We start from the raw sequence: 16,436 nt of genomic DNA, 5'->3' as shown, positions 1-16,436 counted from the left end.
GCTGAGGCTCTACATACAATGGCTAATACTCAATGTCTGGCCAGCTTGTGCATCTGATGAAGACTTACTGTGACCTGCCTGCCCCATTCTCTCCATAGATCGTTGATGTACAGAAGAGCTTTGTAAACATGGTGCCCACAAAGGTGGAGATCAGCCTGAGAAAGGCCAGCCCCATGACCTGGGCCAAACTGGAGTACCCCCAGAGCAGCTCTCAGCCTGAACATGAGCAGACCAAGAAAGAGCCTACAGCTGCTGAGGACTTTGAAGGTGGCCGATGGGAGGAGTCAGATGACAGCTTAAGCTGGTCAGAGGAGGGAGATGAGGAGAGGGAGGAAGAAGCAGTGAGCAAATGAGATTTATGTTGCAACTCTAGAGAGAGAGATTAAAACCTCTTTCTTTCAAAGACACATGGAGGACCACAGAAACATCTTCGGGCAAACAGATGGAATTCCCTGGAGACTAGGGGACAGCTAAGGATGTAAACATGTTAGAGACACTGCTTACTATATGTAAAGAGTTCTGCTTACCTTCTCTTGCTGACATTGGCTGCACTGGGATATTTCTTGTATGCTTGAGAGAAGATTACTTAGTAGCTACTAAAGTCTGACATTTTAAAATCAGCATCCGGGACTTTTAAAAAAGCTGGCTAAGGAGCCCAATGGACTGGTAGTGTTAATTTTCATTAAGTCCTGAAGCACCTGGGATATTCCAAAACACTGGAAGAAAGCTAATGTGCCAGTTGCTATAAGAATAAACTATATAAATTGTGTACTGATAGACCTGTCAGTTTGACATTGATCCCACAAAAGGTAAAGGAGCAGCTGATATAGGACTTTAATAATTAAAAAAGGAGAGCAATATAATCAATGCTAATCAATGTGGGTTTATGGAAGATAGATCCTGTCAAAACTAATTTGATATTTCTTTAATGAGATTCCAAGTTTTGTTGATAAAGGGAATAATGTACCACTTGACCTTCTGATTGAACAACATGAATGATACTAAGATGGTACACATTAATTGGATTAAAAGATGGCTAATGTAGCTCTCAGAATTAAATTATAAAATTGGGAATCGTCACGTTTGTTTCCAGTGGGGCCCTGTAAAGATCAGTTCTTGGATTTGCACGATTTAATATCTTTATTAATGACATGGCAGAAAACATTAAAGCCATCATTGATGAAGTTTGCTGATGATCCACAGGTTGGGGATGGTGGTCAATAATGAAAATGAGAGGTCACTACACAGCATAAGCTGGCGCAGGCAAACAATATGTATTTTAATATTTGTAGATTCTATGTCCAGAAGACTGACTGGTCTGCCTTCATCTGTAAGACAGCCATGGAATTGCCTCCAAATAATTTGGAGAACAGAACTTTCAGAGCAACTTTCAACATTGCTAAATGTAAATGTATACATCTAGGAAAAAAGAATGCTTAAACAGGGGAATCTCAATTATGACTAGAAAGGTTATTTTCCATAGCTATTTGGCACCATTGTGACCACTATTGGAATACAGTGTTCAATCTGGTGGCCACCAATGGTGGGTGTGACTTTTTCAACAGGTGAGTCACAAATCACAAAATGGATGCATCTGTGACTACTAAGGCAGGTGTCATCAATGCCTTCGTCTCTATTCTGAATGGGACCCAATCTACTGTACGGCTCTTGTGGCAGTAAGTGCAGATGAGTCAGAGCAAATTGCGGTTTACCTGTAAGTGTCGACAAGACCAGACTAAACTCCATAGTAGCTGCACCCATAGGCCATTTCTACACAGGCCACTTTCTTCTAAAATGGCATGGTAATACACAGCCTGAAATATGCTAATGAGGCATGGATGCAAATTTCCCATGCCTCATTAGCATACGGTCACGTCATTTGGAGTCTGGAAGACCATTCTTCTGGACTCCGCAACGCAGTGTAGAAGCGCGGCCCCCGGGGAGCTTCTGGAAGGAGGTCCTTCTTCCGGAGGCCCCTTCTTCCCAAAAATTTTTGGGAAGAAGGGGCCTCTGGAAGAAGGACTTCCTTCTGGAAGACCCCACCCCGGGAGCTGTGCTTCTAAATGGCATTTTGGAGTCCGGAAGAACGGTCTTCCGGACTCCAAATGACGTGCCCATATGCTAATAAGGCATGGGGAATTTGCATCCACACCTCATTAGCATATTTCAGGCCATGTATTACCATGCCACTTTTGAAGGAAGTGGCCTGGGTAGAAATGGCCATAAAGAGAAACAAGAAGTCAGTCTATAAATGTATTAGCAGCAAGAGGAAGACCAAGGACAGGGTAGGCCCTCTACTCAGTGAGGAGGGAGAAACAATATCAGGAAACTTGGAAATGGCAGCGGTGCTTAATAACAACTTTGTTTTGGTCTTTACCAAGAAGGCTGATGCAGAAATGCCTAACCTAATACATGTTAGTGGGAAAGGTAGTGGGGAAGGGGGTAGGTTTAGAGGATGAAGTACATAAAGAACAAGTTAAAATAACTTAGAAACGTTAGATGTCTTCAAGTCATCAGGGCCTGATGAACTGCATCCTAGAATACTTAAGGAGCTGATTGAGGAGGTTTCTGAGCCTTTAGCTATCACCTTTAAAAAGTCCTGGAAGTCAGGAGGGATTCCAGAAGCCTGAAAAAGGGCAAACATTGTACCCATCTGTAAAAAGGGAAAAAAGAACAACATAGGAAACTACAGACCAGTTAGCAAAGAAATTTCAGGACCAGACTCCAAAGAGAAATTTCTGAGCTACAATTCATCTGCAAAGTCGACACCCTCAGCTCAGGCTTAAACAAAGACTGTGAATGGCTGGCTAAATACAGAAGCAGCTTCCCCTCCCTTGGTGTTCACACCTCCAGATCAACTGCTGGTAGTAAGCCTCACCCTTGCTGACTGAGCTAACCTTGTTATCCCCACCCTTGTTCTGGCTTATTTATACCTGGGCCTGCAGATTTCCAAGACCAGCATCTGATGAAATGAGTCTGTGCTCACGAAAGCTCATGCTCAAAACTTTTCTGTTAGTCTATAAGGTGCCACAGGACCCTTCGTTGCTGTTACAGACCAGTTAGTTCAACTTCAGTGCCGGGAAAGATAATGGAGCAAATAATTAAGGAATTCAGCTGTAAATATCTAGATGAAAATAAGATGACAGGCAACAACCAGCATGGATTTGTGAAGAACAAATCATGCCAGACCAATATGATAGTTTTTTTTTATAGGATAACAGGTGTTGTGGATAAGGAAGAGGCTGTGGATGTGGTATACCTGGACTTTGGTAAGGCATTTGACACGGTCTCACATCATCTTGTTATTAATAAACTAAGTGAATGCAACTTAGATGGGGTCACTATTCGGTGGGTGCATAACTGGCTGGATAACCATTCTCAGAGAATAGTTATTAGTCGTTCGCAGTCACACTGGAAGGGCCTAACAAGTGGGGTTCTGCAGGGATCTGTTTTGGGACCAGTTCTATTCAATGTCTTCATCAACAATTTAGATATTGGCATATAGAGTATAAATTTGCAGATGATACAAAGCTGGGAGGGGTTGCAACTGCTTTGAAGGATAGGCTCATAATTCAGAATGATCTGGACAAAGTGGAGAAATGTTTTTTAGGTAAACAGGATGAAGTTTAATAAGGACATGTGCAAAGTACTCAACGTAGGAAGAAACAATCCACTTCATAGATATAAAATAGGAAGCAATTGTCTAAAAAGGAGTACTGCAGAAAGGGACTTAGGGGTCATAGTGGACAACAAGCTAAATATGAATCAACATTGTGATGCTAGTGCCAAAAAAGCAAACATGATTCTGGGATGTATTAATGGGTGTGTTGTGAGCAAGACACGAGAAGGCATTCTTCTGCTCTCCTCTGTGCTCATTAGGCCTCAGTTGGAGTATTCTGTCCAGTTCTGGGCATCACATTTCAAGAAAGATGTGGAGAAATTGGAAAAGGTCCTGAGAAGAGCAACAAGAATGCTTAAAGGTCTAGAAAACTTGAGCTATGAGGGAAGACTGAAAGAACTGGAGTTGTTTAGTTTAGAAAAGAGAAGATTGAGAGGCGACATGATAGCAGATTTCAAGTACCTCAGAGAGGGTTACAAGGAACGGGTAGAAACTTCCAGTACATCCTCAACTTTCCCCAGATCTGGCTAGACTGTGCTTTTTGAATAACTATGGCAGAAGTTTCTTTGGATTTTCTCTTTATGGCACCTCCCAGCAATATCTAACAAGTGTGCTTCTTTGGCTTCTTTGCCTTGTACCCAGGCAGCCCAACAGGGAAGGGCTCCCTGCCAGCTGGTGCCTGCTTTGATTCTTTTATTCAAGGTTTTGATACATAGCACATTGCTTAGTCTTACAGACCTCAGTCCTACACATAAAGCCTCTTAGTCAGATAGGGCTCAGGGCCAACTAGAGTCAAACAAGGTGCCTAAGAAATGACCCTTTCATATGATGTGGAGTAGCCAGGAGTAAAATAAAGCTACAGAGATAACCTGGCTTGAGAGAGAAAGAAGCATCCCACCTCAAAGTTTTTTGAAATTGACAGACTGGGTCAGTCCCAGCGTACATGTCGTTCAGTGTTCTGTAGGTTGATAACCACTAGCCTAGATGCTCATAATGGTCACTTCTGTTTTTGGAATGTATGAATAGTGAGAGCACAAGATTAAAGCCAAGCAGAAGGAAAGGGGCAAGAGTATGTTAAGAAAGAGTGGCATTGCAGAGATGATGGCATATTCAATTACCAGCTGGCCCATTAAATAAAGGGAAGAAGGATTCTTTCAAAGATGGGTTTACTTCAAAAGAGCAGTGTCTACACTGGCTTTCTTCTTTCGGAAGGAGCTGTTTTGAAATTAGAATATGCAAATCTATACATCAGTTGCATTTTGGTTTACCTCATTTGCATATCTCTTTCAAAAGAGGAATGCAAGTGTAGACTCACCCATCGTGTTGGACTGATCTCTCTGTTCACCTACCTTGGAGGGAAGGGTGTTCCCTGAGGTCGACGGGGGGGTGGTGTTCCAGGAGACCCTGGAAGTCAGTGCTCCTGGGTTCATGCATTCAGCTTTTTATGTTATGTCAGATGACGTTCACTTTATTTCCTCATCTACCAATGCTTCATCTCCCATCCCAGTTTGATGTTAAATGTCTTCTGCATTCTGCAGCTTCTGTTTTATTTCTCACAGTACTTTAATATAGAATTAATTTTTCTTAAAATGTAATTTTTTTAAAAGAAAAAAACACTAAAATGTGGGCCCAGATTACTTCTACTGTTTTTAAAATACATGCAGTCCCTGGAGCGAAGTACTGAACCTCCCTCACGTGGGCCCCTCAGTGTCTCTTCTTTTTGACTGTAACCTTTTCTCTAGTGCCTGGAATGGTTTTATATGCATTATACACAGCACCAAGTACACGTTTAAGAAATAACAAATGTAAGTGAAATTCTCCATCCCCTGGAATCAAATCACATCTCTTAAATTCTGGGTGCAAGAGAGTTAAGTCCAAAAGAGACTGCAAAGAGTTACAGAACAAAAGAATCTCCCTAAACTGAGTAACTGATCAACAAAAGTGTTTATAGATGGAAAAAGTTAATCACAACTATACATGTAAAATGATGAACTCCAAATTAGTCATAATCAAGTTGTCTGAAAACATCTGTCCATTGACAGCCAAAAACCTCGCAGTGTTGGGAACCATCAGAAATGGCAGTATGCTTCTGTACAGATCCTTGGTATCCCTACAGCTTGAATACTGTAGTCAGTGGTGGATGCCTAGTGGTGACTGCTCAGGAGGAATGCAAGGGGAGCCTGGGCCATGGGACTAGGCCCCTCCCCTGTGATTTATTGCTGCCACCTCTAGTCTGGGAGAGGGTGTCTGGGGGGGCGGGGGAGCGTCTGGAATACCCCCACCTTTCTATCTGCCTACTCCAGCCCCAACTCTGCCCCTTCCCCAAGCAATATAGCCTAGGAGACTGGGGGGGGCACCTGTCACTGGCAGCATGGGTCAGCCCTGCTCCCCCTCTGCCCCGCACTTACTGGCAACAGCAGGAAGCAGTGCAACCTCACTACAGCCTACTCTGCTGGCTCCCAGTGAGCGTCTTTGGTGCCAGATCACCTGTCTGCCACCCTCCCAAGCGTGGGCCCAGTGTGGTGGCCCCACAGCATATGCACCTGCTGGCCCTCTGCCCCTCCCCCCCACCTTCAAGCCCCAGCTGTAAAAGCCCTGTTAGAAAAGAGAAAAGTGCAAGCAGTCCAGTCCAGCCCCTGAGCAGTGATGCCAATTCAGAAGTATGGAATTTCCCACTTTTTGCATGCAAAAAAATCCTTCCTCAACTAGGAAATTCCCTCCATTCAAAAATAAAGTGCTATATGGCATATTAATATAATAAACAAGCAAAAAATGATTAATTATATTGTTTGAGTTTATTTAGAATTTTAACATATCAGTTTGTTCAGTATATTTCTGCAAAATTAAGGGCTCTTTAATCAAGAATTTGTATATTTCATTGAGCATTAATTGCAGGACAGGACATAGTTCACATCATTAATATATGCCATCAGAAAAATTAAAAAAAGGACAATTAAATACATAATAATCACAGAACTAAAAATATAATCACATAAATAAACACAGAAATGAAAATATAATCACAGAAATAACACAACAGAATTAAAATTATTAATGCAGGAAAATATTAGTCTAAGAAATATACAATACTGATCATGTGAATACAATCATCATAAAAAAGCTCAGTCTGATACGTCACAATAACCATGAATGTTTACTTTCTCTTGTGGTCTAAATGGTTTAGTTATACAAAGAGAACCTGTTTTGACTAATGGGCAGCATGATAGGAGACCTGTTTCTTGACTTGAAATTTGATCTAATTGAAGTGATGGCATTCATGTTTTGGGAACGCAGTTTGTTTCTTTTTTTAATTTTGATGTCATAAGCCATAGAGAAAATCCTCTCAAAATCTGCATTTGAGCAAGGCAACAATAGAATTAGTTTGGCAAGCTCAGCAATGCAAACGCTGTAAATTTGAATAAAATTAGGGGGCTATGCATAAACCTTGTAAATAATACTCGGAAAAGCCTAAAGACCATTGTGTACATATGCACTCTTTACATGCAAAATAGGCCTAGTTATGGTACACCTCTTAAATGGCTCATTTCTTTTGCTACTCCAACACTCTCAGCCAAAAGACAGCAACCAGCAGCACCAGAGTGCGCCTCTTCAAGGAGCCACTTGAGGCTCCGAGCACTGCCACCACTGACTCCTTTTGTGGCGCCTGAGGCAGCCGCCACTTAAACAAAAAAAAATAAATAAATTCAGTTGCCTGCTGTTGAACCAACTGAACTTAGTGGCTTTTTGTTTAAGTGGTGGCAGCCTTCGGCACAGCTGAGCAATCAGAGGCAGCAGGGAAGCCTGCAGAAGGAAGCTGGGGCAGGGCAGGGAGCTGCGGTTGAGGCACATTGGGGAAGTGCTTTGCCTGCAGAAGTGCTTCGGGTGGGGGATGAGTGGCTGAGCCTGCCCCTGCTGGAGCCTTGCAGCATTTCTGAGGAGGAGGAAGAGGCAGTGTGGAGCAGTGGTGCAGGAGGCCATGGCTGCTGAGAAGCTGCGTGCACTGAGGCAAGTTAATCCTGTGGATGGGGCGGGCAGTGGGGGCAAAGGCTAGGCCTGAAGCAGGTTAAGCTTGGGGATACAGGGTAGTTTGGGACTGAGAGGGGTTAAACCTGGGAAGGGGGGGGCAAATTTGGGGCTGAGAGGGGTTAAACCTGGGATTGGGGGGGGCAGGTTTCGGGATGATAGAGGTTAAGCGTGGGGGTGGGCAGGTTTGCGGGATGGAAATAAAGCTTAGGGATGGGGGTGAGATTTCGGGGCTGAGGTGGGTTAAGCCTGGAGGTGGAGTAACAACATTCTGACTGGTATGAATCAACGTGTGTGTGCAGTTTTTTAAAATAGGGGTGATAAAAATATGTTTGACATTATTTATTAAGGACTGTCTCATATTCACATGCATTGCAGCTTTTGAAGTATTGATTTTGTAACTGAATTTGAAAAATGTCTGTTCTCAATATTTTGGTTGCAGACCCCTTCCCTAGGTTTACACATAGGCACCATATGCTTGCACCCAAATGTGTATCTACAATGGTGCATATGCTTATAACTATACAGTGCAGTACTGTTTGTATGTGGATACGTATGAATTGTCTGGCATTGAACTCCTATGCACAAATATTAAACTAACGACTGTAATTTTTCTATGCATGAATTTGTATTAACACGCCTATTTACTTTTCGTTTGAAGATCCTTTTGTTCCTTCTGGATTTTTGAGGCTAATCAGAATTAGATCAATCCAGTGTTCGGTTTGTTTTAGATTGAATGTGGCCACAAGGCACTGAAAACTGCATGTATTTAATAAATGAAAGTGGTTTTTGGCTCTTCATGAATTATTTCTGTTTTGTAATATGCCTAAAAACATTGCATGCTAGGCTCTAATAATGTTCCATCTGAAGAAGTGGGCCTGTCCCACAAAAGCTCATCACCTAGTAAATTATTTTGTTAATTTGTAAAGTGCTACTGGACCGCTTTTTTGTTTTCATAGCACATAGATTAGCACGGTTTTCTATCAGTTAATGTTCCATCTTGTACTTAATATGAATAAACTGAAACCTCATCTACAGGCCTAATTCCATTTTACATTACATTTGGTGGTGCTTTACATACTTCTGCAGGATTTTGGAGGATGAGTGGGGTTCAGATCTACACAGTGCTCGCAATGTCACAGTGACATAGGCTACGTCTACACGTGCCCCAAACTTCAAAATGGCCATGCAAATGGCCATTTCAAAGTTTACTAATGAAGCACTGAAATGCATATTCAGCACTTCATTAGCATGCGGGCTGCCACAGCACTTCGAAATTGACCCGCCTTGCTGCCGCGCGTCTCATTCCGACAGGGCTCCTTTTCGAAAGGACCCCACCTACTTCGAAGTCCCCTTGTTCCTATCAGCAGAGCCATGTCTACACGTGCACGCTACTTCGAAGTAGCAGCACTAACTTCGAAATAGCACCCGTCACGGCTACACGTGTTGGGCGCTATTTCCATGTTAACATCGCCGTTAGGCGGTGAGATGTCAAAGCCGCTAACCCCATGAGGGGATGGGAATAGCGCCCTACTTCGAAGTTGAACGTCGAAGTAGGGCACGTGTAGACGATCCGCGTCCCGCAACATCGAAATAGCGGGGTCTGCCACAGTGGCCATCAGCTGAGGGGTTGAGAGACACTCTCTCTCCAGCCCCGGCGGGGCTCTATGGTCACCATGTGCAGCAGCCCTTAGCCCAGGGCTTCTGGCTGCTGCTGCTGCTGCAGCTGGGGATCCATGCTGCATGCACAGGGTCTGCAACCAGTTGTCGGCTCTGTGGATCTTGTGCTGTTTAGTGCAACTGTGTCTGGGAGGGGCCCTTTAAGGGAGCAGCTTGCTGTTGAGTCCGCCCTGTGACCCTGTCTGCAGCTGTTCCTGGCACCCTTATTTCGATGTGTGCTACTTTGGCATGTAGACGTTCCCTCGCAGCGCCTATTTCGATGTGGTGCTGCGCAACGTCAAAGTTGAACGTCAACGTTGCCAGCCCTGGAGGACGTGTAGACGTTATTCATCGAAATAGCCTATTTCGATGTCGCAACATCGAAATAAGCTACTTCGATGTAGGCTTCACCTGTAGACGTAGCCTAGAATAGGAATGAGATAAGAATAAGGGGATTTCGAAGTTGGTGGGGTCCTTTCGAAAAGGACCCGTCTGTACGAGTGGCGCGGCAGCGAGCTGTGGCAATTTCGAACCGTCGCGGTCGCCGGCATTCTGATGAGGTGCTGAATATGTATTTGCATGGCCATTTCGAAGCTCGGGGACAGTGCAGACGCAGTGTTGGTGCATACTGCCGATAATGGGCCCGTTCCACCCTGAGTGCAGAGACCTTGCCAGCTCTGGCCCTCCTCCAAATCCCCCAGGCCGAGTCATGCAGCTGCCGAAGCGGGTCTTTGCCCACAGACGCTCATGCTCTAAAATGTCCCGCGGTCTCTGGGCTACCGGAGGACTCGCTGTTGTGTTTGAAGGCAGAGTGACGCGGCCACCGCTCCGATACCAGGAACGGGACGGTACTTTCGGATTGTGCGTCGCCGCTCGTCACAAACGCAGCTGATCCGCGCTTGGAAGGGCGGCGCTAGCAGGTAGCTACCCAGTCGTTCTGAGGAGCCACAACCCTCGCCCGGCCGGCGGCCAGTGACCCAGGGCTGCCTCTGGACACGGCTGCACGCGTGGCAGGTAACGCTCGGGACACACTCGGCTCTTTCAGCGTCACCAGAATTAGTCCGAGTCTTCGTTACGCGTCGATTTCCCCTCAGACCTTGACAGCGCGGCCAGCGGCAGCGAAAATTCCCGCCAATGCGCACCACTGCCTCTGAGGCGCGGGGGGCGGGGTCGAAGCTACGCCGGCCCCGCCCGGGGCAGGAGGCCGCTCGCCCTGAGGTACTACACCTCCCAGAGAACACCGCGCTGCGTGGCACGTGCGCAGTGTGCGTGCCGGGGATGCGGAGCTGCGCGTGCTCAAGGCGGGTCCCGGGGCGGGCCCTTGGCGGGTGCTGGGGTAGTCGCTGCCGAGGGCCCGAGGAACGCGAGAGGGACCTGTGGCGAGCGCGGTCTGGGCCGGCTGGACTGAGGTGAGCGCCGTGCCGGCAGCGAGGCCGAAGGCGGACACCGGCAGCGTGGGCCGTTGAGGCTCGCGGGGTGCCTGTGCGGGGCTCGGGGCAAGGCCGTGCCGGGAAGCTGGTCAGCTGCCTCCATCTTGGGCGCCGCGCGCTGCTGAGCCTGACCTCGGGCCCTGCGTTGTGGGCGAGCCGCGCTCCGGGCCGGCTGTCCTGAGTACCGCGTCCGAGGCAGCAGCCCCTGGGGTCTCCTGCTGCTCCCCCTGTGGGATGGACCCGACGGCCGCGTCATTGCTGCTGTCGCGGGCAGCCCATTCAGCTAGCCTGGCCTCTGGCAGGGGGCGGCCGTGGGTTCCCTTTGCGGTTCTCGTGCGTCCCGGCCTCCACAGGCTGCAGGTAACTTCCTCCTCGACTCAGCGTTTCCTTCTCTCGCTTTCGATCGTTTAGAGAACTGCCCGTGTCCATCGGTCCGCTCTTGTCTTCCCTGCTTCGCGCGTCTGCACAAGGGTCTTCCTCTCAGCTCCTCTGCCAGCTGCTTCACAGCCCTTTTACTTTCCCCGCCGCGCGGCTCCGGGGAGCTCATTTGAGCCTTTTGTAAACCACGTGCCCTTCAACTGCGTTTTGTAAGATTGTCCTCTTATTGTGTGGGGTGGGGATTCTGGTATTCTGCGGTAAGAGTGAGCAAACCTTTTACGTTGGGCTCCACTTCTCGTTCTGGCAATTAACAGGCCGCCCAACCTGTCCAATGTAATCCAAACCAATGTAAATTTTGGTTATGGTCATATAAAGAAAAAACCCTTTTGGCATGTGTAAGAAAATAGATGTAGAATGTAAAGTCTTCATTAATTGGTATATAAATGTGAATACAGATGTATAAAAACAAAAATGTCTCCATTTTAATGAGATGGAGGAGCCTGAGATCCAGCAGCCAGTCATGCTACTCACCTCTTATGATATTTGTTGCCCCTCCACACTTTGCACACCCCTCTTCTGTAGCATTTTTCCAGGCTATTGTCTAGGTAGAGGTGTCTTCCCAGACCCATGCATTTTTGAGTGTATTGGCATCTGGGAATGGCATGAGAAGGTTTGATTTGCATTGAGCTCTGCCCAGTTTGCATCATGGCTTCTTGTTTGTAAAGTTCATGTCTCTCTCAGCAAGCAGTGGCAGGCTTACTGGACTTTGCAGAGTTTTAAAAATAGCACTCTGAAAATGATCAGAATTATGTGGAGTATGTTGCTGTCATTAATGCTGCTGCTTGGTAAAGTGGTGGGCCATAGTTGAGTCACTCACAGACAGGGCAGGAAGGGACCTCAGGAGGTCATCTAGTCCAGCCCCCTGCTTCAAGCAGGCTCAACACCCACTAAGTCATCACAGCCAGGACCTTGTCCAGCCGGGACTTAAAAACCTCAAGGGATGGAGAATTCACCACCTCTCTAGGCAATGCATTCCAATGCCTCACCACCTGCCTGGTGAAGTAGTTTTTCCTAATATCTAACCTACACCTCTCCCTCTTCAATTTCAGACCATTACTCCTTGTTCTACCATCTGACACCACTGAGAACAGTTTCTCACCCTCCTTTTTTGAGCTCCCCTTCAGGAAGTTGAAGGCTGCTATTAAATCATCTCTAGGTGTTCTATTCTGTAAACTAAACAAGCCCAAATCCCTCAGCCTATCCTCATAGGTCTTGTGCTCCAGCCCCTTAATCATTTTTGTTGCCCTTTGCTGAACCTGCTCCAGCAAATCCACAACCCTAGTGCTTTCTTTCAGAAAACTCAGGAAGGCCATGTAATCTCAACTCTGTAGGCTGAGCACTTTGTTGGCTGCCCAGGAGAGATTCAGGTACCACCCTGCTGATTAATGGAGAGCTCACAGCTGTCAGCATGTTTCTGTCATGGTGCACATGTGCACAAATTGTGGTGCACATAAGGAAATGTATTCTACCCATGGAAGGAAAATATGAGCAGTGATCTTAATGTAAGAAATGTAATCTTTATAACCACAAAATTGTATCTGTTTTTCTTACATAAAATTGTATATTTTGTAGAAAAACATGGCTTGGGCCTCCCACAGTTAAAATAAAATACTTCAGTTTTTCACTGACAAATCTTCACATCTTTTCAAATTTTTCAAATGTTTATCCAGGTAAAATATTTATGGCTGATTTTGAAAAGTTTGGGGCAGCAGCAGGCTCTGAGTTTCTCCTCAGGTGTTTAGGTCATTATCCTGCTAAGCTACTTACTGCAGCAACAGCAGAACAGGTGCCACTCATTCTATTAAGACTTATCTCAAACTTACCACCTCTAAGAGGGGAACTAGTAAGAACACCACAAACTGACCCATTAATAAATTATTGGATGTCTTATATGTATTAGCTAAGAGGAAGTGTGAGGCATCATTTGGCAAGAGGGACATCCTGTAATAGCTGCACAATAGTTAGGGTTTGCATGTTCTCAATGAAAGGCTGAATTCTGTAGTCCCATTAGGTCAATCACACTGTCTATTAATTTTTAAGTGGAATGCCAGTTTCCCTATTTAAAAATGTTACATCTTCTTCTCACATCGTTCTTATAACACCTCCATGGGGATAACTTGGTTTTTGAGGTTCTTAGTACAGTGATTGTTGTTTTTGAGCTGTCCATCTCTTCCACACGCACTCCACCAGCTCTACACACACACACACACACACACACACACACACACACACACACACACACACACACACACACACACACACACACACACACACACACACACACACACATGTCCTAGTAACATGTTTTGTCTCGAGGGCCTGACAAACCTAATTTAACTTCAAGGAGGCAATTCAGGGAGTGCTGATGAGACAATTACTCTCCTTTTGGAGGAGAGAGGAAGTGTGTCCCATTTCCAGTTATCTTCTACTTTGAGGAGATGCTGTCTCATAAGAATGGCCATACTGGGTCAGACCAAAGGTCCATCTAGCCCAGTATCCTGTCTGCCGACAGTAGCCAGTGCCAGGTGCCCCAGAGGAGGTGAACCGAAGACAATGGTCAAGTGATTTGTCTCCTGCCATCCATCTCCTGTCTTCAAAAAAAGGCTAGGCACCATACCTAACCTCCAGATATTTATCGAGCTCTTTTTTTAAACTCTGTTAGAGTCCTGGCCTTCACAGCATCCTCTGGTAAGGAGTTGCACAGGTTGACTCTGTGCTGTGTGAAGAAAAACTTTTATTAGTTTTGAACCTGCTACCCATTAATTTCATTTGGTGTCCTCTAGTTCTTATATTATGGGAACAAGTAAATAACTTTTCTGTGTTCACTTTCTCCACACCATTCATGATTTTATATACCTCTGTCATATCGCCCCTCAGTCTCCTCTTTTCTAGACTGAAAAGTCCCAGTCTCTCTAGCCTCTCCTCATATGGGACCCGTTCCAAACCCTTAATCATTTTAGTTGCCCTTTTCTGAACCTTTTCTAATGCCAATATATCTTTTCCGAGGTGAGGAGACCACATCTGCACGCAGTACTCAAGATGTGGGCGTACTATAGTTTTATAAAGGGGAAGTAAGATATTCTTCATCTTATTTTCTATCCCTTTTTTAATTATTCCTAGCATCCTATTTGCTTTAGTGACTGCCGCTGCACACTGCGTGGATGTTTTCAGAGAACTATCCACTATAATTGCAAGATCCCTTTCCTGATCTGTTGTAGCTAAATTTGCCCCCATCATATTATACGTATAATTGGGGTTATTCTTCCCAAAGTGCATTACCTTACACTTACCCACATTAAATTTCATTTGCCATTTTGCTGCCTAATCACTCAGTTTGCTGAGATCTTTTTGAAGTTCTTCACAGTCTGCTTTGGTTTTGACTATCCTGAACAGTTTGGTGTCATGTGCAAACTTTGCCACCTCACTGCTTACCCCTTTCTCTAGATCCTTGATGAATAAGTTGAACAAGATTGGTCTCAGGACTGACCCTTGGGGAAGGCCACTAGTTACCTCCTTCCATTGTGAAAATTTACCATTTATTCCTACCCTTTGTTTCCTGCCTTTTAACCAGTTCCCAATCCATGAAAGGATCTTTCCTCCTATCCCATGACCACCTAATTTACATAAGAGCCTTTGGTGAGGGACTGTGTTAAAGACTTTCTGGAAATCTAAGTATACTATGTCTACTGGATCCCCCCTGTCCGCATGCTTGTTAACCCCATTCAAAGAACTCTAATAAATTAGTAAGACACGACTTCCCTTTACAGAAACCATGTTGACTTTTGCTCAACAAATCATGTTCCTCTACATGTCTGACAATTTTATTCTTTACTATGGTTTCTACTAATTTGCCTGATACTGACGTTAGACTTACCGGTCTATAATTGCTAGGGACTCCTTTAGAGCCCTTTTTAAATATTGGTGTTATATTAGCTGTCTTCTAGTCATTAGGTACCAAAGTTGATTTAAAGGATAGGTTACAAACCACCGTTAATAGTTCCGCAATTTCACATTTGAGTTCTTTCAGAACCCTTGGGTGAATACCATCCGGTCCTGGAGACTTGTGACTGTTTAGCTTATCAGTTATTTCCAAAACCTCCTCTAATGACACTTCAACTGGGACAGTTCCTCAGATTTGTCACCTATAAAGGACAGCTCAGATTTGGGAATCTGACATCCTCAGCCATGAAGACTGAAGCAAAGAAATCGTTTAGTTTTTCCGCAATGGCATTATCTTCCTTGATTGCTCCTTTTATGTGTCTGTCGTCCAGGGGCCCCACTGCTTTTTTTTAGCAGGCTTCCTGTTTCTAATGCACTTAAAAACATTTTACTATTGTTTTTTTGAATTTATGGCTAACTGTTCCTCAAAATCTTTTTTGGCTTTTCTTTTTGTATTTTTACGTTTAATTTGGCAGTATTTATGTTCCTTTCTATTTTGATCACTAGGATTTGACTTCCACTTTTTAAAGATGCCTTTTTATCTCTCACTGCCTCTTTTACGTGGTTGTTAAGCCATGGTGGCTCTTTTTTAGGTCTCTTTCTGTGTTTTTTAATTTGAGGTATACATGTAAGTTGGGCCTCTAATATGGTATCTTTGAAAAGTTTCCACACAGCTTGCAGGGATTTTACTCTAGTTACTCTACCTTTTAATTTCTGCTTAACTAACCTCCTCATTTTTGTGTAATTCCCCTTTTTGAAATTAAATACCAGAGTGTTAGACTATTGCGGTGTTCTTCCCAACACAGGAGTATTAAATGTTATTGTTATGGTCACTGTTTCCAAGCGGTCCTGTAATAGTTACCTCATGGACCAGATCCTGTGTTCCACTCAGTACTAAATCAAGAATTGCCTCTCCCTTTGTGGGTTCCTGTACCAGCTGCTCCAAGAAGCAGTCATTTAAGGCATCAAGAAATTTTCTCTCTGAATCCCTTCCTGAGGTGACATGTACACAGTCAATATGGGGATAATTGAAATCCCCCATTATTAGTGAGTTTTTTATTTTGATAGCCTCTCTAATCTCCCTTAGCATTTCAGCATCACTATCACTGTCCTGGTCAGGTGGTCAATAATATATCCCTAGTGCTATATTCCCATCAGAGGAAGGAATTGCTATCCACAGTGATTCTGTGGAACATTTTGATTCATTTAGGATTTTTATTTCATTTGATTCTATATTGTCTTTCACATACAGTACCACTCCACCACCCACTCGACCTATTCTGTCCTTCCGATATATTTTATATCCCGGTATGATAGTGTCCCACTGG

The 16,436-nt window shown here is 44.8% G+C and overlaps 2 protein-coding genes across 11 annotated transcripts in view; both read left to right on the top strand.

Annotated features, from left to right (window-relative positions):
- Positions 1–16,436, top strand: part of ITGB1BP2 (integrin subunit beta 1 binding protein 2) — an 83,447-nt gene that overhangs the window by 62,578 nt on the left and 4,433 nt on the right. For 3 of the 6 annotated variants that reach the window (XM_075007569.1, XM_075007570.1, XM_075007575.1), the window contains one exon: positions 99–1,074. The exons of 2 other annotated variants lie outside the window; for them this stretch is intronic. In XM_075007569.1, the coding sequence (XP_074863670.1) occupies positions 99–353 (255 nt within the window). In that variant the 3' untranslated portion in view covers positions 354–1,074. Of the gene's footprint in view, positions 1–6; positions 1,075–16,436 lie in introns of those variants that run through there. One more of the 6 variants, XM_075007574.1, reaches the window with a different exon arrangement.
- Positions 10,424–16,436, top strand: part of LOC142020032 (rho-related GTP-binding protein RhoG-like) — a 47,938-nt gene continuing 41,925 nt past the window's right edge. For 2 of the 5 annotated variants that reach the window (XM_075007581.1, XM_075007579.1), the window contains exon 1: positions 10,424–10,710. The gene's annotated coding sequence lies outside the window, so the exon portion shown is untranslated. Of the gene's footprint in view, positions 11,092–16,436 lie in introns of all 5 variants that reach the window. The other 3 variants (XM_075007580.1, XM_075007577.1, XM_075007578.1) reach the window with 3 other exon arrangements.

The sequence above is a fragment of the Carettochelys insculpta genome, chromosome 13 (genome assembly GCF_033958435.1).
Source record: "Carettochelys insculpta isolate YL-2023 chromosome 13, ASM3395843v1, whole genome shotgun sequence".
Lineage (NCBI taxonomy): Eukaryota > Metazoa > Chordata > Testudines > Carettochelyidae > Carettochelys > Carettochelys insculpta.
This window is presented reverse-complemented; position numbering and strand designations above follow the sequence as displayed.